Source organism: Elephas maximus, chromosome 5 (assembly GCF_024166365.1).
Source record: "Elephas maximus indicus isolate mEleMax1 chromosome 5, mEleMax1 primary haplotype, whole genome shotgun sequence".
NCBI lineage: Eukaryota > Metazoa > Chordata > Mammalia > Proboscidea > Elephantidae > Elephas > Elephas maximus.
This window is the reverse complement of record NC_064823.1, coordinates 17,842,401-17,866,299: the sequence shown is the minus strand read 5'-3', so window position 1 is coordinate 17,866,299 and position 23,899 is coordinate 17,842,401. Positions and strand designations below refer to the sequence as shown.

At 36.5% G+C, this 23,899-nt stretch overlaps 1 protein-coding gene across 2 annotated transcripts in view; it reads right to left on the bottom strand.

Moving 5' to 3' along the window:
- Positions 1-2,573: 2,573 nt before the first annotated feature.
- Positions 2,574-23,899, bottom strand: part of MFSD8 (major facilitator superfamily domain containing 8) — a 49,268-nt gene continuing 27,942 nt past the window's right edge. For both annotated transcript variants that reach the window (XM_049885358.1, XM_049885357.1), the window contains 5 exons: positions 17,495-17,603; positions 15,590-15,724; positions 12,624-12,727; positions 12,288-12,535; positions 2,574-5,558 (listed from right to left, as the gene is read on the bottom strand). In XM_049885358.1, the coding sequence (XP_049741315.1) occupies positions 5,343-5,558; positions 12,288-12,535; positions 12,624-12,727; positions 15,590-15,724; positions 17,495-17,603 (812 nt within the window). In that variant the 3' untranslated portion in view covers positions 2,574-5,342. The remainder of the gene's footprint in view (positions 5,559-12,287; positions 12,536-12,623; positions 12,728-15,589; positions 15,725-17,494; positions 17,604-23,899) is intronic.

Below are 23,899 nucleotides of genomic sequence, written 5' to 3'. Positions count from 1 at the left end.
TTTGATCAATTTCAGACTGCAGCAGCTGATAAAAATCTTCTATTTCTTCATCTTTGGCCCTAGTGGTTGGTGCGTGAATTTGAGTAACAGTCGTATTAACCGGTCTTCCTTGTAGGTGTATGGAAATTATCCTATCACTGATAGCGTTGTACTTCAGGATAGATCTTGAAATGTTTTTTTTTTTTTTTTTTTTTTGACGAACGCAACACCATTCCTGTTCAGGTTGTCATGCCCAGCATAGTAGACTATATGATTGTCCGATTCAAAATGGCCAATACCAGTCCATTTCAGCTCACTAATGCCTAGCATATCAACGTTTATGCATTCCATTTCATTTTTGACTATTTCCAAATTTCCCTAGATTCATACTTTGTACATTCCAGGTTCTGATTATTAATGGATGTTTGCAGCTGTTTCTTCTCATTGCGAGTCATGCCTCATCAGCAAATGAAGGTCCCGAAAGCTCTACTCCATCCATGTCATTAAGGTCAACTCTGCTTTTTTCTGGTGTAAAACCATGAAGTCTTCAACATACATCTTCTCATCCCATTTCCCTTTACACATACAAAAAAGGTCAAGTTGGAAGATAGTGTTATAGTGCAAAGACCTGTTCGGGGGCCATTTCTCACCATCCCCTAGTTGGTACTGGGGCCAAGCAATATTACAAACGAAAATCATTTTCTTCGTTTTCATAGGTCTGACCCAAAGTAAGACCAATTCTTTAGAATGCACCCTGACAGACTACATTCAGGGATCCTTTGTGTGTTATCCATACCTCTCATTGCTGATGACCACACAAAAAAGTAACAAACACCTAAGACCTTTTATGTCCTCAGTGGCCAATTCCTTCCACTTCTTGGGTCTCTTCTAAGGCTTTACATTGGATTTAGATTGTTACTGAGGATGTATGATCCCCCTTTCTGGGGAACACCTCAAGTGATTTCACATCTCCCACTGAGTCAGTGTTGAGTCAGAGGTGGGTCAGCCTCTGGAACTGCCTGGAGGTCTCTGGGAGAAATCTGATCGCGCCAGATGTCAGGGCTGGTGTGTTGTTCGATCTGCCTTCAGAACTGAGCAGGTGACCCCTGGCTGGCTTGCAGAATTTGTTACTGGGTACCACAGGTCCTGCTCAGCAAGACTCGTCACAGCCAATAAACAAGAGGCTGAGGTGAGAGATCAGAATGGCAGCTTTGTTTCATTGCACAAGGAATGAAACAGTTGGGGCTGGTGCCTCCAAGATTGCTCAGGGATATGATTTAGGGAGGTTAATTTTATAGGGCTTACGAGCAAGGAGATCATGCAAATTACATCAGCAACGTTCTTAATCATGTAATGTAGGCACAGTAAGGGTAAGATAGCTTCATACATCACATGCTTAAAAATGGCAGCCTGTCTCTGCCCAAAAGGCTGGGAAGTTACTATACATGAGGCACTTAATGAGCTAAAAGTTTACCCAGGATGTCAATATGGAGCCTAAACCAGTTTCAGCCAGTTTCATCTAGTTCTGGGCAGCAGTTAAGGGGAACCAGGGTGTTAATGTAAAGCTATGGGGCTTGTCAAGCAAGCTGTTTGAGGCTGTGGAATTTTCTGCAGCTTGGGGACCACCGTTTTATAACTCTTTATATTATGTTGTCACCCTATTTCCATAGTTCCTTACTTCCATAGGTGGTTAAGTGTTTACTATAAGTCCTCATGCTGAAGCTTCTCTTATCATCTTGGTTGTTCCAAACTTGTTCACTAGTGGATTCCTAGTCAGGGCTCAAGGAAACAATATTCCTTATTTCATTTTAACAGTTTGTCTTTGGACTTTATACTTGAAGGTCAGCTTGGCTGGATATAAAAAAACTTTGCTCACATTACCTTTCTTTGAATATCTTAAATATGTTATTATAGTGACTTCTGTCATGAAGTCATTAAGAAGTCTGATTGTAATCTGATTTTTTTCTTTATGAGTTAGTCATTTTGCCTAGATATCCAAAGTTATATTTTAATCTAGTATTTTTACTTGAATATGTGTCAGTGTAGACCATTCTGAGTCAGTTTCCGCTAGTATATGGAGTGCCTGTTCCATATGTAGCCTCAAGCCTTCCTTTATTTTAGTGAACTTTTCTTGTTTCATAGGTTTTAGAATTGGTTCTGTTTCCATTGTTTTGATGTTGTTCTTCATGGACTCCTATTATATGTATGTTCGATCATCTTTGCCTAGTTCCTGTATCTTATCACTTTTTCCAGAATCATTTTTATGTCTTCATTTTTGTTTATTTTAATTTTCCTACATTATTTCCATTGTCTTGCTTATTCTTGTGTTACTTCTAATTTGGTCTTCACTCTGAAATCATTTTTAAAATTTCTTATTTCCTGAGCTTTGACAGCAATATTTTTATTTTTGTGCATTGCTCTATCCCCCCAAATTACATAGTGATTGGCACATAGTGGGTGCCCCTTAAATATGTGTTGAAAGTACGAATAAAGTTTTAAGGCTTAAGATACATTTGCATAATAATCTTATTTATTATTAAATGTACATTTACAATATAAAATAGACATTAAGTTACAAATAAGTCTACATTAAAAATGGTACCCAAAATTTCTTCTCAAAATAAATCAATCTATTCTTGAACAGATGCAGATAAGTAGTCTTTTTCCTTTTAAAACATAAAGTTACATAAAGATTTATTTCACTTAGGAGAAAATTTTTACATGAGCTGGAGGAGTTTATTTTAAATGTAGTCAAGATTTGCAGGGAAGCATAGAGATGATTTTGTGAAGTTATAAAATCCCTTCAAAGCATGAAAATCACCCTTATCAAGTTTAAGTTCAATTTTTAAAAACATATCTTTTCTTAAAGACACACTTTTTTTTTTAATCAGCTTTTCCTATCTTTAAGGTCTCCTATCATCTTTTCTGATTTGTATTCAACCTGTCCCACTGAAGCCCTCAACTGGGAAATTTTTTTCTCCAACTTTACTTCCTTGTCCTCTCCCCAAACCCAGGTCACTTCCTATTTGTCTTCTCTTGTGCCAAGATGTTCACTGGTATAATCTCTGTGTTCTTTTCCAAGAAAGTGCTCTCAATAAAAAGGAAGGTGGCAGTCATTTTGGCAAGGTTATAGTTTATCTGAATTTTCTTCAATATTATAAATCTTAAGTTGAGAAACTTCTCTACGTTATATTTTTGCCTGGAAACAGGCGAAATATCATGCTAACATAAAAGCCCCATTTAGTTGGCTTGAAATTATGTTTCTCAAATATTTCTGCTAGTAGAAGTCACTGATACAGGTAACATAAGTTTGCATTTACCTAACTGCTACAACAACTTTCTGGGCTATTTTCCCCACTATGAAAAATATAGTGGTTAAGAGTGTAGACTCTTAAGGTAAACTGTTACCTAGACAAGTTCCTTAACTTCTTTGTGCCTCCATTTCTTCATGTGTAAAACGGGAATGATAATAACTTTGCCCTGTAAGGTTGCTATGAGAATTAACTATACATTAAATATGCTCTGGAATATAGAAAGAACTCTGTAGATACTTGCTATTATCATTTTCATCATTACCATTATTGTTATTACTGTCATATACACTATACCACCCAAGGGTTTACTTTTTAGGGTTAGCAGTACTAAAGAATACAATAGAGGAAGGAGCTGGAAAACATCAGGTAAGAGGGATCTCAGGATTTGATCAAACTGGTAGAAACCTGGCTATGGTTCTGATAAACCTAACTGAAGTAGAATTTTGCTATGAGAGGTAAAGAAGAGTGAAAAAAGAAAAAAAAAAAAAAACTCTAACAATTATAGGATGATTTCTGTCAGATTAAACTTTCTATTAGAGCTGAAGAAAGTGGGTTTAAGAGCACAGCAAACTAAATATAAAGTACAGATGAAAGTATTTACTCTAAGATTTGAAAATATTTGTAATAAAGTAGGAAACATTGGGAAAAGTATTTATAAGTGTTTTTGTATTTTTTGATAATATTGATTACCAGTATACACAGTTTCATACCAGTTTATGTCATCAGCATTCAACTTACGTAGAGGTAGAAATGTATACATAGTGTGATTTAGCCAACTTCAGGTAAACTCAGTAAACTGTTAAAGCCTTTTTGCCTCAAATAGTTATTAGCCTAGCTGGATTGTGGAGGTCATGTCTCATCCAAATTTAATATCTAGCTAAAATTCACAGCTTTTAATAGCTATACAGATAGACTGAAAAGTATGTCTTTCTCCCTGCCACTACTGATGGATGGGAAATGTATTTAATTATAGTATCTCTCCAGAATTTAATGGCATCAAAAAATTCCAATAATTTTGATAAATCATTTGCTATTCATTATACACATACGATAACACCTATCTGGCCTATGTTCCTGAAGTGAACTCTTTGTTAGTACTTGAAACAAAAAAGTAGTTAGCCCTACTAAAGGCACTGAAATCCATCTTGATTTGTTTTTCCTCTTACATTGCTCAATATTAGCATTATTCTTACCCTTACTGTCTTAGTGGTTACTTAGTAAGATCCTGAACTAAAATAAGGTGGACATTACGGTATTAGAATAGGAACTTAAAGAAGAAGATGGTAGGATGGCAGGCATGGTAAATTGAAAATTTAACAGTCATGATTTTTATAAGGAAACCTGATAATAATCGAAAAATGCATATTTCATAAATAATAAGTAGATATCCTGGAATAAAAATACTTTTATTTTGGTAAAAATTTCTGTACATGTGTTCTGTCATCGCTAACTCACACAGAACTCTCCTGTGGTCTCACTGCATCAACAGTCTCCAGCTACCTTAAGAGCCTCTCTGTAGTGTATATGAAGAGTTAAAAAAAAAAAATGCCTTCGAGTTGATTTGGACTCATAGCGACCTTACAGAACTGGGTTAAACTGCCCCAGAGGGTTTCCAAGCTGTAATCTTTACGGAAACAGACTGCCACATCTTTCTCCTGCAGGGTGGCTGGTGGGTTCGAATCACCAACTTTTCGATTAGCAGTTGAGTGCTTAACCAACTGCACCACCAAACTCCTTATACTAAGAGTACAACTTTACATTTATAGGCAATTTTCCATTCACTCATTAGTTCATGTAACCCCAAAAAAGTGTTATAAGAGGAATATTTTATTTTTCGGATAAGGAAATTAGGATATGGAATGTTTTCATATTATCTTACTATTCATAATTACTCACAGAATCGTGGAATTCCCTGTTATTCAATATATGTACTTGTTATTCAAAATATTCAATACCCACAATCTGGCTTTTGGAGACTGGCTCATAGAAATTTTCTAGGAGAGTCTTAGACTAGGAAGTTCCAAGCAGCAAGTACTTTCCATTGCAGTCTCAGCTAGTTGATTCTTGAATCCTCCCATGTCTTAGAGAAAAAGCAACAAGTCTTTTGTAAACCACTCCCAGGAGAGTGATGGTGAGTACCAGTATTCCACCCACAAGGCTGAATGCCCATCGTGGTCCCCAGTAAGTGTACACTTGGCTGATGAACACGGGTCCAAGAATCCGAGCTCCACTTCCAGAAGCTGTTAACCAGCCCATGTACACACCCTGTAGGGGGGAGAGTGGAAGATAAGCAGATTGATATTCAGGGTTATTTGCTAAAAAAAAATGATGCTGCTATTACCAAACTATGGCAGATTCACAAGAATCACTTTCTCCATATTATACTCAGCCAAAGCTCCTTACTTAAAAGCTATTTTAAAGTGAATGAGTATCTCTTTGAATAGGCATGGAAAAATGTCTTGAAGGGTACAAATGAAGTTAACAGTGGTTGACTTTGGTGTGGTGGGGCTTAGAAGAGCCTTCATTTTGTGCTACAAATGTTTCTAAATTATTTAAATTTTATTACAACCATCAAGTACTGCTTTTGTAATTAATTTGCTTTTATTCTTATTTTGGAATAACTGAAAATACAATCTTTTAGATTAAAAAACAAACTCAAAATAATTACCAAAATGTTTTACCTATTATTTATAGTTTTTGGTTCAAAACATAAGGATTAAAAAAAAAATTGTTTCTTTGCCTTATTTTAATAGAGAAACACTAATTCCTGCCCAAAAAAGTAAGTTTAATTGTTTTACTTTATTGTGCTTTAGGTGAAAGTTTACAGCACAAATTAGTTTCTCATTCAAATATTTATACACAAATTGTTTTGTGACATTAGTTGCAATCTCTGCAATATGTCAGCATTCTCCCCGTTTCCCTTTATACCCAGGTTCCCCATAACCATTCATGAAGTTTTCCTGTCCCTTCCTGCAGCATTCTCATCTTTGCTTTTGGGCAAGTGTTGTCCGTTTGATCTCCTATACTTGATTGAACTAAGAAGCACGTTACTCAAGTACGTTATTGTTTGTTTTATAGGCCTGTGTTTTAGTCATCTAGTGCTGTCATAACAGAAATACCACAAGTGGATGGCTTTAACAAAGAGAAATTTATTTCCTCACTGTAAAGTAGGCTAGAAGTCCAAATTCAAGGCGTCAACTCCAAGGGAAGGGTTTCTCTCTCTGTCCGCTCTGGAAGGAGGTCCTTGTCCTCAATCTTCCCCGGTTGAGGAGCTTCTCAGGCACAGGGACCCCACGTCCAAAAGACGTGCTCTGCTCCTGGTGCTGCTTTCTTGGTGGTATGAGGTCCCCTATCTCTCTGCTTGCTTCTATCTTTTATATCTAAAGAGACTTCCTCAAGACACAATCGAATCCTGTAGGTTGAGTCCTGCCTCACTAACACATCTGCCACCCATCCTCCCTCATTAATATCATAGAGGCAGGATTTACAACATATAGGAAAATAACTCAATGCTGAGACTTATGGCCCAGCCCAACTGATACACACATTTTTGGGAGGACAAAATTCAATCCATGACATTCCACCTTTGGCCCCTTTTATATCTAAAGAGACTTCCTCAAGACACAATCGAATCCTGTAGGTTGAGTCCTGCCTCACTAACACATCTGCCACCCATCCTCCCTCATTAATATCATAGAGGCAGGATTTACAACATATAGGAAAATAACTCAATGCTGAGACTTATGGCCCAGCCCAACTGATACACACATTTTTGGGAGGACAAAATTCAATCCATGACATTCCACCTTTGGCCCCCCCAAAATCACATCCTTGTAACATGCAAAACATATTCACCCCATCATATCATAGCAAAAGTCTTAACTCCAAGTCCAAAGTCCAAAAATTCCTCTTCATCTGTGAAATCTAGAATACAAGTTATCTACTTCCAAAGGTACAATGGCAAAACAGGCACAAGCTAGACATTTCCGTTACAAACGGAAGGAACTGGAGGACAAGAAGGGAGAACAGGCACCAAGCAAGTCAGCAGAACACACTACATAAGCCCTCAAGGCTTTGAAAATAATCCTCTGTTCTCTGAGACGATTTACACAATAACCCTGCCCTCCAGGCTCTAGGTATTGACCACACTCTCCAGATTTTGAGTGGAGGCCCCTCGGCCCTGGGCTTCGGCTCTGCCTTCCAGGCCCACTGGGACAGCAATTCTGCTCCCTCGGCTTTAGGTGCATAATTCTCCTAGTCCATCTAAGTGGCAGCTCCACCCTTAGAAACATCAGAGGCCATGGCTCCACCCTTTGAAAGCCCTGAGGTCACTGGACTTACCTTTTGAAACTGAGGCAGCTCAGCTTCTTGTGTTCTTGTCTTTTCAGCTTCTGTTTCCTGGTTTCTTGGCCTCTCAGCTTCTTGGGCCTCACGCCCAGCCTGCATCTGCCCTGCTGAGGCAAGTGTTCGAAGCTCTGTAGCTCCACCAATAAGTGCCTGAAGGCACCCCACTTTACCAGGAAGCCTCCTGCGCACAGGCTCTCAGCTCTCTTGCTCCGGTTGGCTCTCCTGGTTCTGTTGCTGCTGCTTCTCTGTCGCTGCCACTTCTCTGCTGCTGCAGATTCTCTGCTGCGCTGGTCCCCTGCCGCTGTCGCAATTCTATCCGGTCACAGTTTCAAAACCACTTCCACATTTTCGGTATCTGTTAGAGCAGCATCCCACTCTCTCGGTACTAAATTCTGTTTTAGTCATCTAATGCTGCTATTACAGAAATACTCACATGTGGATGGCTTTAACAAAGAGAAATTTATTTCCTCACAGTAGAGTAGGCTGAAAGTCCAAATTCAAGGTGTCGGCTCCAGGGGAAGCTCTGGAAGAAAGTCCTTGTCCTCAATCTTCCCATGCTTGAGGAGCTTCTCAGGCGCAGGGACCCCAGATCCAAAGGACGTGCTCTGCTCCTGGTGCTGCTTTCCTGGTGGTATGAGGTCCCCCATCTCTCTGCTTGCTTCTATCTTTTATATCTCGAGAGACTTCCTCAAGACACAATCCAATCCTGTAGGTTGAGTCCTGCCTCACTAACACAACTGCCACCCATCTTCCCTCATTAACATCACAGAGGCAGGATTTGCAACACATAGGAAAATCACTTAATATGGAAATCATGGCCCAGCACAATTGATACACACATTTTTGGGTGGACATAATTCAATCCATGACAGCCTGTCTAATCTTTGGCTGAAAGGTAGACTTTGGGAGTGGTGTTAGTTCTGAGTTAGTAGGGTGTCCAGGGGCCATATCCTTGGGGGTTCATCCATTCTCTGTCAGACCAGTAAATCTGATCTTTTTTGTGAATTTGAACTTTGTTCTACGTTTTTCTCTTGCTCTGTCCTGGGCCCTCTATTGTGATCCCTGTCAGGGCAGTTGTTGGTGGTAGCTGGATACCATCTAATTCTTCTGGATTCAGGCAGGTGGAGGCTGCGGTTCATGTAGTCCATTAGTCCTCTGGACTAATATTTTCCTTATGTCTTTGGATTTCTTCATTGTTTGCTCTGGACAGGATGGGACCAATAAACATATCTTGGATGTCTGCTTGCAAGCTTTTAAGACCCTAGATGCTACTGACCAAAGTAGAATGTAGAACATTCTCTTTATAAACTGTTATACCAATTGACCTAAATGTCCCTCAAGACCATGGTCCCCAGCCCTCAGCCCCAGTAACTCGGTCCCTCAAGGTGTTTGGATGTATCTAGGAAACTTCTATGGCTTTACCTTGGTCAAGTTGTACAGCTTACCCTATATTGTATGTTGTCTTTCCCTTCCACCAAAGTTAACACTTGTCTACTATCTAGTTGGAAACCCTGGTGGTATAGTGGTTAAGAGCTACGGCAGCTATAGGAAAAAGATGGGAACAACCTAGGTGCCCATCAATGGAAGAATGGATGAACAAATTATGGTATATTCACACAGTGGAATAGTATGCAATGATAAAGAACAATGATGAATCTGCAAAACATCTCATAACATGGATGAATCTGGAAGGCATTATGCTGAGTTGAAATCAGTCACAAAAGGACAAATATTGTATGAGACCACTATTATAAGAACTCAAGAAAAGGTTTAAACACAGGACAAAACATTCTTTGATGGTTATGAGAGTGCGGAGAGAAGGAGAGGCGTAAGAATTATCTTAGGTGAAGGAAGGACAACACGCAATACAAGGAAAGTCACCACAACTGGACTAAACCAAAAGCTAAGAAATTTCCTGAATAAAACCAAACACTTCAAGGGACAGAGTAGCAGGGGTAGAGGTCTGAGGACCATGGTTTCAGGGGACATCTAGGGCAATAGGCATAACAAATTTTATTAAGAAAATGTTCTGCATCCCACTTTGGTGACTGGTATCTGGGGTCTTAAAAGCTAGAAAGTGGCCATCTAAGATGCATCAATTGGTCCCAACCCACCTGGAGCAAAGGAGAATGAAGAACACCAATGACACAAGGAACATATTAGCCGAGGAGACAAAAAGGGCCACATAAACCAGAGACTCTATCAGCCTGAGACCAGAAAAACGAGATGGTACCCGGCTACCACCAATGACTGTCCTGACAGGGAACACAACAGAGAGTCCCTGATGGAGCAGGAGAAAAGTGAGATGCAGAACTCAAATCCTAGTAAAAAGACTAGACTTAACGGTCTTACTGAGATTGGAGGAACCCTGTAAGACATGGTCCCCGGACTCTCTGTTAACCCAGAGCTAAAACTATTCCTGAAGCCAACTCTTCAGACAAAGATTAGACTGGACTATAAGACATAAAATAATACTTGTGAAGAGTGCACTTCTTAGTTCAAGTAGATACTTGAGACTAAATGGGCAGAGGCGAGATGGGAAGCAGAAAGGGACAGGAGCTGGTTGAATGGACACAGGAAATCCAGGGTGGAAAGGAGGAGTGTGCTGTCACATTACAGAGAAAGCAACTAGGGTCACGTAACAATCTGTGTATAAATTTTTGTATCAGAAACTAACTTGAGCTATAAACTTTCACGTAAAGCACTATACATACATACATATATATATTATATATATTTATTTACTTGTTTAAAAAAAAAAGAGCTACGGCCGCTAACCAAAATGTTGGCAGTTTGAATCCACCAGGCACTCCTTGGAAACCCTGTTGGGCAGTTCTACCGTCCGATAGGGTCACTGTGAGTTGAAATTGTCTCTATGGCAATGGGTTTTTGTACTATCTAGTGTGTGATTTCCCCTTCCTACCATTCCCCTCCCTTGTAACCATCGAAGATTGTTTTTTCTGTGTGTCAATCTTTTCTTGGGTTTTTATAATAGTCATCTCCTAACAGTATTTGCCCTTTTGTGATTAACTTATTTCACTCAGCATAATGCCCTCCAGATATATCCATGTTGTGAGATATTTTGCAGAATTCTTCATTGTTCTTTATCATTGCATAGTATTTCATTGTGTGTATGTACCATAGTTTCTTTAATCATTCATCTGTTGTTGGGCACTTAGGCTGTTTCCATTTTTTTGCTATTGTGAATAATGCTGCAGTGAACATGGGTGTGCATATGTCTATTCATGTGATGGCTCTTATTTCTCTAGGATATATTCTGAGGTATCAATTTAATTTTTAAAGAGGAAGGTAACATTTTTATTTTGTGGACATTTAAATAACTGCTACTAAAAAAAGAGAAGCAAAATCTGGAAATAACCTAAATGTGCATTAAGTTGGAGAATGACTGAATAAATGATGGTACATATATAAAATGAAATACAATGTCTCCATTAAAAAAAATTCTCTAAAAGAAAGTTAAATGTCATGGGAAAATATTCACAACATATATATATATATATATATATATATATTTTTTTTTTTTAATTAGATTACAAAATAGTATACATGATGTAATCCTATTTTCGTGTTAAAAACACACACATTCAGACAGGCATACATAAAACTGGAATTGGAAGAATAATGTTAGTAGTAGTCATCTGTGTGATATTTTTCTTCATTTTGCTTCTATATTTTTTCTAATTTTTATATAATGTAGAATTTTTTTTTTTATAATAAACGTTATTTTAAAATACACATAGCTGCTATAAACTTTTAAGACTGTTGAGTTTTCCTCTCTTAGTAATTTTCTCTGGGGCTAGATGAAATTGTTGTTAGGTGCCTTCGAGCGGGTTCCGACTCATAGCAACCCTACGCACGACAGAATGAAACGCTGCCCCATCCTGCGCCATCCTCACAATTGTTGCTCTGCTTGAGTCCATTGTTGCAGCCACTGTGTCAATCCATCTCATTGAGGGCCTTCCTCTTTTTCACTGAATCTCCACTTTACCAATAGGATGTCCTTCTCCAAGGACTGGTCCCTCCTGATAACATGTCCTAAATACGTGAGACAAAGTCTCACTATCTTCACTTCTGTGGATACTTGTTTGTTCTTTTGGCAGTCCATGGTATATTCAATATTCTCCGCCAACACCACAACTCAAAGACGTCAATTCTTCTTTGGTCTTCCTTATTCATTATCCAGCTTTCGCATGCATATGAGGCAACTGAAAATACCATGGCTTGGGTTAGGCCACCTTTGCTTTTTAACACTTAAAAGAGGTCTTTTACAGATTTTACAGCAGATGAAAGTAAACCAGGTGAAATGGAAATCTGGCTATTGATTTTGGTTCCCTAAAGAGTGAGTTTCAGAAATTTATGTTTCAGATATTTTTTCCTGTGAAAATTATTTTGAGCTGATAATCTGAGTTCAAGTCATCTTTGAGCTCTAACTACAGTACTGTTCATTAAATTTCAGCATGTAAATTCTACAAATGCTTTATAAAAGTTGTAGACTTTTAAAAATTAAAACACTAAATATAATAAAAATGCCTATGTTACCTGTTTAAAAATACAAAATGGTAGCAAAACATGTGAATGCTTACAAACATACTTCACAGAATTGCAATGTCAGGGTAACTGGCTCACCTGTGGTTTTGGTCCTAGAATTTTTGAATATAATGTATAGGACATAACGTTGCAGGCTGGATAACCCATTCCAATTAGCATGGCTGATGTGAGGAACTGGGCCAGATGGATCACAGGGGTGTAAAGGCACCAGGCTTGTTCAATTGGGCAGCCAGTTGGTTCTTCACAGTGATCTTCTCTTGAAGACGTCCAGAAATTAATAATAATTTCCCCAAACGTGACAATAGGGATTGAATTATTATGTAAACCTGTAAAAACAAAATTGGTACAGCATATTACTTATTAATTTTAGATGGATAACAGGAGCTAACATTATAGAATTATGTATGGCTATACCTTCCCACTGTATTTTGGGAAGCTGATTTCCCCAGGGCAACAAGATAAAGAATCCAACCCATACAACGGTGAGTCCTCCCAGTAGAATAGCACGCTCGCCAATCCTGTTAAAGAACAGAAACTGTAATTTAAAATGAAATATTATAGTATAGTCTATAATTATATTTTATAATTAAAAAACTATAAATAAGATCTTGATACTTTTGGTAACATGTCAATTAATATAAATGCTAAATATAATTTCCCACTAAAAAGAACTAGAAATCCTCTGAAAAATGGCTAATTTTCAGGTCTGGGACAGAATACGTATAAGATGAACCTGAACATCTTGTCATATCAGAGACCAAAGAAGCTATCCGTGATTACCAGGCCATGACAAAAGGACTCAGAAGCCAATTTGAAAGGACTGGCCAAAAAAATGCAACAGTGTGACACCAAAAAACAATAATAACTACAATAGATTGAAACACATAAAAATATAACCTATGAATTCACACTATAGCAAAATAAAATGCTCACTGGTCACTTTCAGAAGATGAGGGAACCTACTTTTGATTTTAAAAACCAGTTAGGAAAAGGAAGTAATCAAGCATTTATTCTGCTTTTCCTATGCAAACAGGATAACTAAATACTTGGTGAGGCGAAGGTTTTCTTTATAGAAAGTAGTCCAGCAGATAAAGAAATGATAGACCACTAGCATTCTGTACTCTGTAGTGAATTAATGTTTCTAGGGAATGATCAATAGCCCCTTACATCATAAAAAGAGATAAGCAAAACATATTTCTCCTATGTAAGCATATAGCACCACCTATAAAGTATTCTTGCCAAAAAAAAAAAAACAAACCCAAATCTCATCAAGCTGTTAGATCTAAGTACCAATTTTCAAGAAATATAGTGAGCAGAGGAAAATGTTTTCTAAAACACCACAGGGATACAACCAGCAAGATTCAAAATGTGAGAAACTTGGTAAATGTACAATGACAAACATTCCATCTTAGTTTCTTCAATTTGTAAGGAGAAAGAGGAGAGAAAGCTATAGATTAAAAGTGTCTTAAGAAACTTAAGATCATGAGTCAAGCAAGCAAACTGTGAAACAATATAAAACAAACAAAAAAACTGAGAGAGGTGAAAATGTGAACACTATTAGGATATTTGATGATATTAAGAAATCACTGTTAAATTTTTTAGGTGTGATAATGTCATCATTAACTTGAAGGGACACAAACTGAAATATTTATGGAAGACATGAAATGATATCTGGAATTGGCTTCAAAATAATCCAGGTGCCAGGGAAAGAGAGCACGGAGTAGACGGAGGTGTAGATGAAACAATATTTTGTAAGGGTTTATAATTGTTGAAGCTGGGTAATGGATATCAGAGGCTCAGTACATGGTGCTCTCTGCACCTTTGCATATGTTGGAAATATTCCTTAATAAAAAGTAAAACAAAACCAAAGACGTTTCATCACCATCAGAATACTTGCAAGGCTCTACATTTCTCTAGCCTGATTTCTACCATTCCCCATTTCTCATTTCACTCCAGCCAAAAGGGCCTTCCTGCTTCTTCCTTAAATACAAAAGCTCAGTACCAAAGACCTCTGCAATACCCTCCCTCAGGGGAGAGGGGAGAGTTCCAGGCCACTGCCTGGCTGTTTTCTAACTTCATGGAATTCGAGTTCTCTGCTTGAATGTAACTTCCTCAGATGTTCTTTCCTTGACCGGTCTATCGAATATAACACTTCCCCACCCCACCTACCCAAAGCTTGTCACTCTTTAGTCTCTTCCTCTGCTCTATCCTTCACAGCACATCACATTTGTTTTTGTTTTTTTTTTATTGGCTTCCCCCTGCCTCCCACTAGAATATAATCTCTTTGAAGGTAAGGAATTAGACATTCTATGAGAATGTGTATCAGCAGGTATCTGAAAATCACTTATGTAGCAAGATGTAATGTATTTACTATTATTTAACTTTGAATATTTATATCTATATCAGCCCTTCTACTTGGCCTCATAAGAGCAGGTATCTTTGTAGTATCCCCTATAGCACTTAACCATATACATTAACTCAACATTTGTTGATTGATTTACAGAAATTTATTAAAATATATTAACAATAATTAAATCTTAGAAGGACTGTCAAAATTTATCAGCTAATGTCCCAAACTATATGATGGGTGGACCCCAAACTATATGATTGAACCTCTTTATACAAGCATTTCCCCCAAAGTGTGTGCCTTATACAGTCGAGCTTTTATAAAATGTTTCTTTAAAAAGTGTTCTTGTAGTCAAGTATCTATGAGAAATGCTACGCACTACATTTGCCATGATGGTGACACAGTATGTATACTGAAGACTTCAGAGTTCTAGAGCAATGAGTTGAGTCCTTTTAACAAGAATTTCCAAACTGAATTAACCACTGAAACTTTTTATCGCTTAACATCTATTACCATACAGCAGAAAAATGTTTTGTGACGTACATTTTTAGAAATACATTCAGAAAAGCATAATATATAAAAGATACATTACCAAAAAACCAAACAAAATCCATTGCCATCGAAGCAATTCTGACTCATGGTGACCCTATAGGACAGAGCAGAACTGCCTCATAGGGTTTCCAAGGAGTGAGTGGTGATTCCAACTGCTGACCTTTTGGTTAGCAACCTGAGCTCTTAACCACTGTGCTACCAGGGCTCCAAAAGATACATTAAACAAAAAAAATTAGGAGACAATTATTTTGTTTGTAAGATACTTCTGTTTTACCAAAGAATACACAGTAGAATACCTTGCTCCCTTAATACACTGCAAATCTATTTGCAAACTTTCAAGGACTACAACTAATATATAATGAGAAAAAAATTCTAAATTATTTTATTAGCATTCTTATTTACATTGTTAACTCTGTTTTATATTTCACTTAAAAAAAAAAAAAAAACAGACTTGAAAGAAAACCAAAAATATATGACTTACTTTTTGGAAAGTAATTTAACCCCCATGAAAATAAGAACTGCCTCAATTCCAAGGGCTGCAAGTATTATTCCACCATATAAAACAGCTTGTTCTCTAGTCCAGGCATACATATCCATTGTTAATGGAGTAACGATGCTAAGGAAAACAAAAAAAGGAACAATGCTATTCTTATTTTTATTTAGATCATAGTCATTGTTGCTTAAAGTTGAAATATAAGCTTTAATTATGATACCTACACATTCAAGAATTTGCATCCCTTTTAACAATGACACCAGACCTATATAAAAAAAAAAAATCTAAGCACATTTTGTTGTTACAGATACCCGCTGCCGTCGAGTCTATCCCAACTCATACTGACCCCACAGGACAGAGCAGATCTGCCCCACAGGTTTTCCAAGGCTATAATCTTTACAGAAGCAGACTGCCACCTTTCTTGTGCTGAGTGGTGGGTAGGTTCAAACCTCTGACCTTTCAGACCTATCACTTTAACCACTGCCACGGGGCTCCTTGTCGTTACATATCCATTGCCAGCAAGTCGATTCTGACTCACAGTGACCCTAAAGGACAGAGTAGAACTGCCCCATAGAGTTTCCAAGGAGCGCCTGGTGGATTTGATCTGCTGACTGTTTGGTTAGCAGCCCTAGCACTTAACCACTACGCCATCAGGGTTTCCTTGTTACATATAAAAGCTACTAAATTTGCCTATTTGTGTCTCTATTTTTCATATTTATTTTAATTATATAGTCACATTGCAGAAACTTTGAAAAAGAGAAAAAGAAAACAAATCAATCATAACTCCTACCATTCTAACATTACTAACTATGGTTATATTGGTCTCTTTTCAATGAAATGTTACTATAGTTAGATTATTAGAACCTGCTATTTTTTTCTCTTCTTCAGTCTCTTCCATCCCTACTTTGAATGTGTATATTGTCCTCCACACCTTTGAATGTCTCTCTTCCTTTACGTGGCTTTCTCCTTCCTTGTCCAACCCTCTTTTTCTACTTTCTGTCTCATTCTATTAAGTAGTTACATAACAGAATTGAAATATATTTAAAATATTTATTTCTCTAAAAAAAATCATTGCCATTTTAAAATTTAAAATCAGACCTGCTGAAGTGTTCCTGTATTTCTATAATTTTAAAAATAAAGACACAAATATACATGCACTGACATAAAAATGTCACAATGTATTGATAAGTGAATAAACCAACTTGTCAAATGATAATATCACATCTTTTATGTTGGTTTAATAGACATATACACACACATATGCCCAAACAGTTGCATAGAAAAAATGTCAAAAAAATACACACAGAAGTATTAGAAATGGTTACTTCTAAGGAAAGGAGTAGATGTGGAAATAAAGTTGTATTGCTTGGAATTTTTATAACAAGAATGCACTATTTTTATAATTTAATGGGAAGGTATTTAAAAAACATGCGTCATGATAAAGGTCAACAAGGCAGAGTAATATATTTTGTAATATATTTCACTACTATTTTTTCAGGATCAGGACTTAAATAGAGGTAAAATGGCTAGGCTGAACACTGTGTGTATGTATATATATATATAAATATATATATGCATGCAGGGAGTTATATAGCTTATAGTTAAATTATGGCATTAAAGTTTAAAACCGTATTTATCATAAAACTCAAATAAAAGGGGAAAAGACTAGTGTAACAGATTCCTTTATGAGGAAGATAAGATAGTAAGATTATGTCTACAGAATTAACTACATTCAACTTAAAAATCACAAAATTTATATATGCTTTTTACATGATGACCAGAAAAAATATGTCTTGCATAAAGATTTTCAATAACATCTACATACCTGAATAATACTGCATTAATAAAGGTTAATACATAATCTGATTTAGATGAAGACAGAGTAAAACTTACGTTTCAAAAAGGGCAAAGATAAATAGAACCACAAAAAATAGAATATTGGTGGCTACAACAGCAACTTGGTCAATATTTCCTCGGGGAATTTGAACTTCATCCGTACTTGCTATAAGTAAATAGAAGAAAAATCAAATTACCCACATATCTAATTTGTCTTATGACATTATAATAATATAGAAATTATATTTAGCAAATTCTGTGAATAAAAATTTCAAACAGTTTTTAGGCTTCAAAGCAGTTTAAAAGTAACAAAAAATTTATATGACAAAAGTAATTTTTAAATGGCATTAAAAAGTAAACTGAATTTTCTTCCCAGAAGATACACTTCAATTCTGTTAACTACAGGATATACTCTGATTTTTCCCCCTTTCTATTTGGTGTCTCTCAATCCAAAATAAGAATGTATTTTATAGAAGTACTACAGCCTCTACCAGACTGAGTCCAGCACAACTAGATGGTGCCTGGCTACCACCACTGACTGCTCTGACAGGGATCATAATAGAAGCTCCCTAACCGGGTTGGAGAAAAATGTAGAACAAAATTCTAACTTGTACAAAACAGAACAAAAAAAACAGGCTTAGTGGTCTGACAGAAACTGGAGAAACCCTGAGAGTAAGGCCACCAGACACCCTGTCGGCTCGGTAATGAAGTCACTCCTGAGGTTCACCCTTCAGCCAAAGATTAGTTTCTGCCCTTAAAACAAAATGAGACTGAATATGTACATCAGCCCAGGGTTAAGGATGAAAAGGTGGTGGTGGTGGCAGTGGGGGGGCGGGGGGCGGGGTGGACAGGAAAGCTGGTAATGGGGAAACCCAAGGTCGAGAAGGGAAGAGCGTTGGCAGGTCGTGGGGTTGTCACAAAACTTTATATGTATATGTACTAATTGTTTTATGAGAAGCTGGTTTGTTCTGTAAACTTTCATCTAAAGTACAAAAAAAAAAAAATGGATTTTATAGAATTCTATAATAAAGTGACCTCAAACTAAACCCATTTGCTTAAAATTTCAGTTGCAGATTTTTTCTACCTTACCTAAATCTTAAATTTACAAGGACTGCATGAAGACCTCAACTAGTTTATTAATAGGTTCTCAGTTCTATATTCATTTCAATTGATATTTTGAATTTCAATTTGATATTTTGAATTTCATTGCTATATAAAATTAGTATTAGTAAAAATCATTATGTTATCATTTATACTTTTACAAAGAAATAGCCAGGATTTGATGGTGGTTTTATATAAAGTGTATTGACTTGTCATCTTAAACTACATAGTTAAGCTACACACTCAATATAAGCTATTGTTGATATAATTGAGAAGAGTGTGAGGCCATATACATACATCCACTCATATACATTCATCATGCTATTTTGTAATTTATCCACGTTTTCAGAGTAAACCAGGTAATAATATAAGATTGTGTTCATTTATACTATTTTTAAGTGTGTGTGTGTGTGTATGTTGGGATGGGGGGTATGTTGAGAATACTGGAGGACCAGATACAAATTTAAATATTTATGGACTACTGTACTTTTTAAAGAAATTGTGGTAAAATATATATAACATAAAATTTGTCATTTTAACCATTTTAAGTGTACAATTCAGTGGCATTAATTACATTCACAATGTTGTATAGCCATCACCACTATCTACTTCCAAAACCCTTTCATCACTCCAAACAGAAACCTTATAACCATTAACCAATAACTCCCCACTCCCCACCCATAACCTCTAACCTACATTCTCCCTCTATGAATTTGCCTATTCTAGGTAACTCATATAAGTGGATCATGTAATACTTGTCCCTTTTTGTCTACCATCCTTCACTCAAAGTAATGTTTTCAAGATTCATCCCTGCTGTATGTATCAGAATTTCATTCCTTTTTAGGGCTGAATAACATCCCATTATATGCACTTACTGCATTTTGTCTATCCGTTCATCTGTCGATGGACACTGGAGTTGTTTCTCCCTGTTGGCTATTGTGACCGATGCTGCTACAGACATTGGTGCTCAAGTATCTGTTTCAGTCCCTGCTTTCAAGTCTTTTGGGTGTATAGGTGGGAGTGGAATTTCTGGATCATATGATAATTCTATGTTTAACTTTTTAAGGAACCGCCAAACTAGTGTATTTTTAAAACTGCAATCAACAAATTCTTATTTAAGCACACATAACATTACAGCCTGTGCCACTGGCAAAAACATAAAAAATAAAAACCATTGTCATTGTCTGCAAGGAGTATACTGTAATTGCACTTAGGCTGCCCTTCTGTGATTTCATCTGTCTTCTGTAATTTTGGGGGAATTTTACTATTTAGTTGCTTAATTTTCAATATATAATAACTCTATTATTATGAATCAATGCTCCATCATCCAGACTGCTCTTATGTATATCAATACTTACAAACATGTAGAGGAAAGAAAAACAAGAGAAAAAAATGGTAAAAAGGTACATTTGCATTATTTGATAGAACTCAATATATAGTCTTCACAATACTGATATTTATTTTTAGAAGAATTTTAAAATTAAAATTTCTACTTATGTTAAACCATCAAAGGATAACCTGATTATATGAATTAATCAGTTTAAGTAGGCACTTCATTGGAGGTGAAAGAGTTATAGTTAAACAAGTTGGGAGATATTTTTTCAATTATTTTACAGGATAGTTATTAGCACTTACAGGACATTCAAAGGCAAGGTTGTGTATTCCTAGTATTAGACTGCTCATAGCTAGAAGAACTTCATTGAAAAAGCTTTTGTTACTATGACATTAATTCCTTACTCTGAAACTGGTAACAAGGGGAGACATTTAAGTATTTACCCTGCCTTTCTGTAGTTCATCTCCAGGTGCTGAGGGACAGCTCTTCTTTACAGAAGAACACCAGCTAACAAATGTGGAAGAACTGACAGAATTAGAAAAATCACAATTTGCAATCCTAATGAAATAGCTCATTCAGAAAGTCACCAGTTGATATTACAACCATAAGGTGAAAGTCTGCTATTTGCATGATGCTGAAGCATCACCCCACAGCTTTACATGCTATTACAATGCAGAAAGCAAAGTGTTACAGTGGAGAGATGTGGCTGTCACTGATCCAAGTGATCTAAGTTGCCATCAGTAATAATGGTGTCAACCTGACATCATATGCCTCGATATAATACAAAATTATATACACAGCATAACCTAAAAAGTAGTCTTGCCAAAAATGTTTAACCTGACTCAGATCATGAATAGAGATCTAATTTCCAAGTTAAGGGATAGGGAATAGAGGGACAAGTTAAACAACACTATGAGGCAACAACCAGAGAAATATAAAATGTGGGATATCCTATAAGGCAACTGGCCTATTCTCTTAAAAAAGTAAATGTCCCTTAATACCCTTTTAGCTCAGTAATGAAGTCACTCCCGAAGTTCATCCTTCAGCCAAAGATTGGAGAGTTCCATAAAACAAAACGAGACTAAAGGGGTACAACAGCCCAGGGGCAAGGACAAGAAGGCAGGAGGGGACAGGACAGCTGGTAATAGGAAACCCAAAGTCGAGAGAGTACTGACATGTCGTGGGATTGTTAACCACTGTCATAAATCAATATGTGTACTCTTTAATGAGCAACTAGTTTTGTTCTGTAAACCTTTCATCTAAAGTACAATGAAAAAAAAGTTAATGTCATGGTAAAACTGTTTTAGGTTAAAAGAAACTAACGAGATAAAACCAACCAAATGCAATGCATAGTCTGATAGGATCAGAGTTAATAGGAAAAAAAAAAAAAACTCGCTATAAAAGACATTTTTAAGAAACACTTAGGGAAATTTGAGTACGATCTGTATATTACATGTTTTTAAAGAATTATTGTTTATTTTAGGAGGGTTCAGGAGATGTGTCCTTATTGTTAGGCAATGCATACTGTTGCTTAGGGCTGAAGTTTGACGCCTGCAATTTACTTTCAAAAAGTTTAACAAAAAAATAGATAGGCTACAGACAAACAGACAAATACAAAGACAGTTCAATAACAGATGGATTACTAAATGTTAGCAATTACTGAATCTAAGTGGAAGGTATAGGGATTTCCCTTATATAGTTCATTCAAATTTTCTCTATGTTCAAGTTTTCGTAAGTTGGAGAGGCAGTTTTTTAAATTCTTTGTGTTTACTGACCATTCCTCTTTGTTCCTATCCTCACATAGCTTCTTACCCCAGTAATTTACTTTTTCCAAATTTTGCACTTTTGGGGCAGTAAGGTCCCGGCCCTGTATATAAATACGCAGAAACAAAAACCTGTTCTCTCTCACCTTTATATATAGCCATTATCAAGCTTGTTATCACTAGAGACTCAAACATACAAATCTAGTTTAAAAACAGATTCGTCAATGCATAAAGGGAATATGGAACTGGGTAAGAAATTACTTTCCTAAACCAAATTGTTTCTATAATTTTTTTTTTTATAATAGTGCCTGTTTTTCTATCTCAGGACTCCTAAGAGAGAGTTCCTTCTCTAATAATAAGTGGGATTTCAAAATAGTCTGCTATACTTGGAGGAATTAAACACCTTGAACACTCAGCATAGCGTTGTGACCCCCCTTCTAAAGGAATCTAAAGGGATTTAGTGACATTTGTCCAGCCTCTTCCCTGGGGCTAGATCCTGGTCCTGTGGGCCTTGTATTGGTTGTTGTTATTTTAAGTATTTTATTGTGCTTTTTTTTAGGTGAAGGTTTACAGAGCAAAATTGTTTCCCATTCAACAATTTGTACACAGAGTGTTCTAAGACATTGGTCACAGTCTGCTGAACATGTCAGCACCCTCCCCATTTCCACCCTGGGTATACCGTTACCTTTCATCTGGTTTTCCTACCCCTTTCTGACTTCTCATCTTTGCTTTTAGACAGATTTTGCCCTTTTGGTCTCATACAGTTGTCCTGTAGAACGAGCCTTTGCTCTTCATGGTGCTATTTAACTTCTTCCTCTATACGGTTGTTATGAGTTGGAATCAACGGCAATGAGTTTGGTTTCATTTTTGGTCTATTCCCTGTATTTGCTGAAAGCTGGAAATTAGATAATTAGATCTAAAGGTTTGAATAAACTTAGGTTCAGTGTTTTTAGTATGAATATTTCCTATATAGTGATGTATACTTCGTATCGCATCACATCAAGGAGGCACATAATGTCTGGCTGCCTACTTTTAGTGATATTAAGATTGAAGAATCCTGATCAAAAGGAGGGCAATGCAGAACAGAATTTAAAATTATAATGGACTCCAGACTTCCTGGAGCTATGTAGGTTTAATGAACCCCTGGAACTATTGCCCTGAGATAATCTCTAAACCTTAAACCAAAAACATCCCCTGAAGTCTTCTTAAAACCAAATAATAGTTTAGATTAACTAGTAAAAAATGTCTGCCTTGAGCATTATGCTCTTTTAAGAACTATCTATACGGGATCAAAGTGACAACAGCAACTGGAAAGATTAGACAGGAAACTTAGGGGGCAATGAGGTTATGTTAATGAGGGAGGGGCAACTCAGAAAAGGAGGGTGAGCACGGTTGCACAACTGGAAGAATGTAATCAATGTCACTGCGTTGTATGTGTAGAAACAATGGAATTCGTGTATGTTGTGCTGTGTATATTCTCAAAAAAAAAATTGATCAATGAATTCAGGCATTTATTATCAGAATGATTCTCCATTATACAATTTCCTGTTAACCTTCATGAAATAATTTTGCTGCCTAGATCCATTATCTCATTAGAAATTGTAAAATGATTTTCTAGTTCTAAGATATCTTTTGCATTTCTTGGCTGGAGTTCTATAAAAAAGAACTTTCCCTCATCAACTATTTGGTTATCCTGAAATATAATTCATATAGGAAAGACAGAAGAAATGCTTGATACTTCCTCTTTATTTAAATTGACTTTCAGCATAACGTATGCCCTAGCAACCACCATGGGTGACCATTAAGGTTTTTTGTTTGCTCTCTTTTTAGGAGTATTCAAAAAGTTCCCATCAGTTGCAGTCATTCGATACTCAAATTGTCCCATCTTTAGCCAGTGGAAACCCTTTCAACCTGGCTTGTGTCCTTTTGACACAACTCGTTTTTCCCTTAATATCTCTTTTGCCTTCCTGCACAAGACACACCAGGCTCATCTTAGTATATTTACTGCCTCAGACATGAAATAAGCCATTTCTCCATGATGCTATGGTTTCCTTTACAAGGAAATAGTATTCTGTGGCTACAATCTGGGTATTAGTGGTAGTCTTTATTACTAGTTTTCAGTGCTTTAAAACTTTTCACTGGTTGGTGCTAGAAAATACATATTTTTCAAAAGAAAAAAATCAAATTTATAATATTTTCATTTCAAACTTTATATTACAGAGTTTAAATTTAACTTTTCATTTTGTATTTGATTTTCTTTTCTGT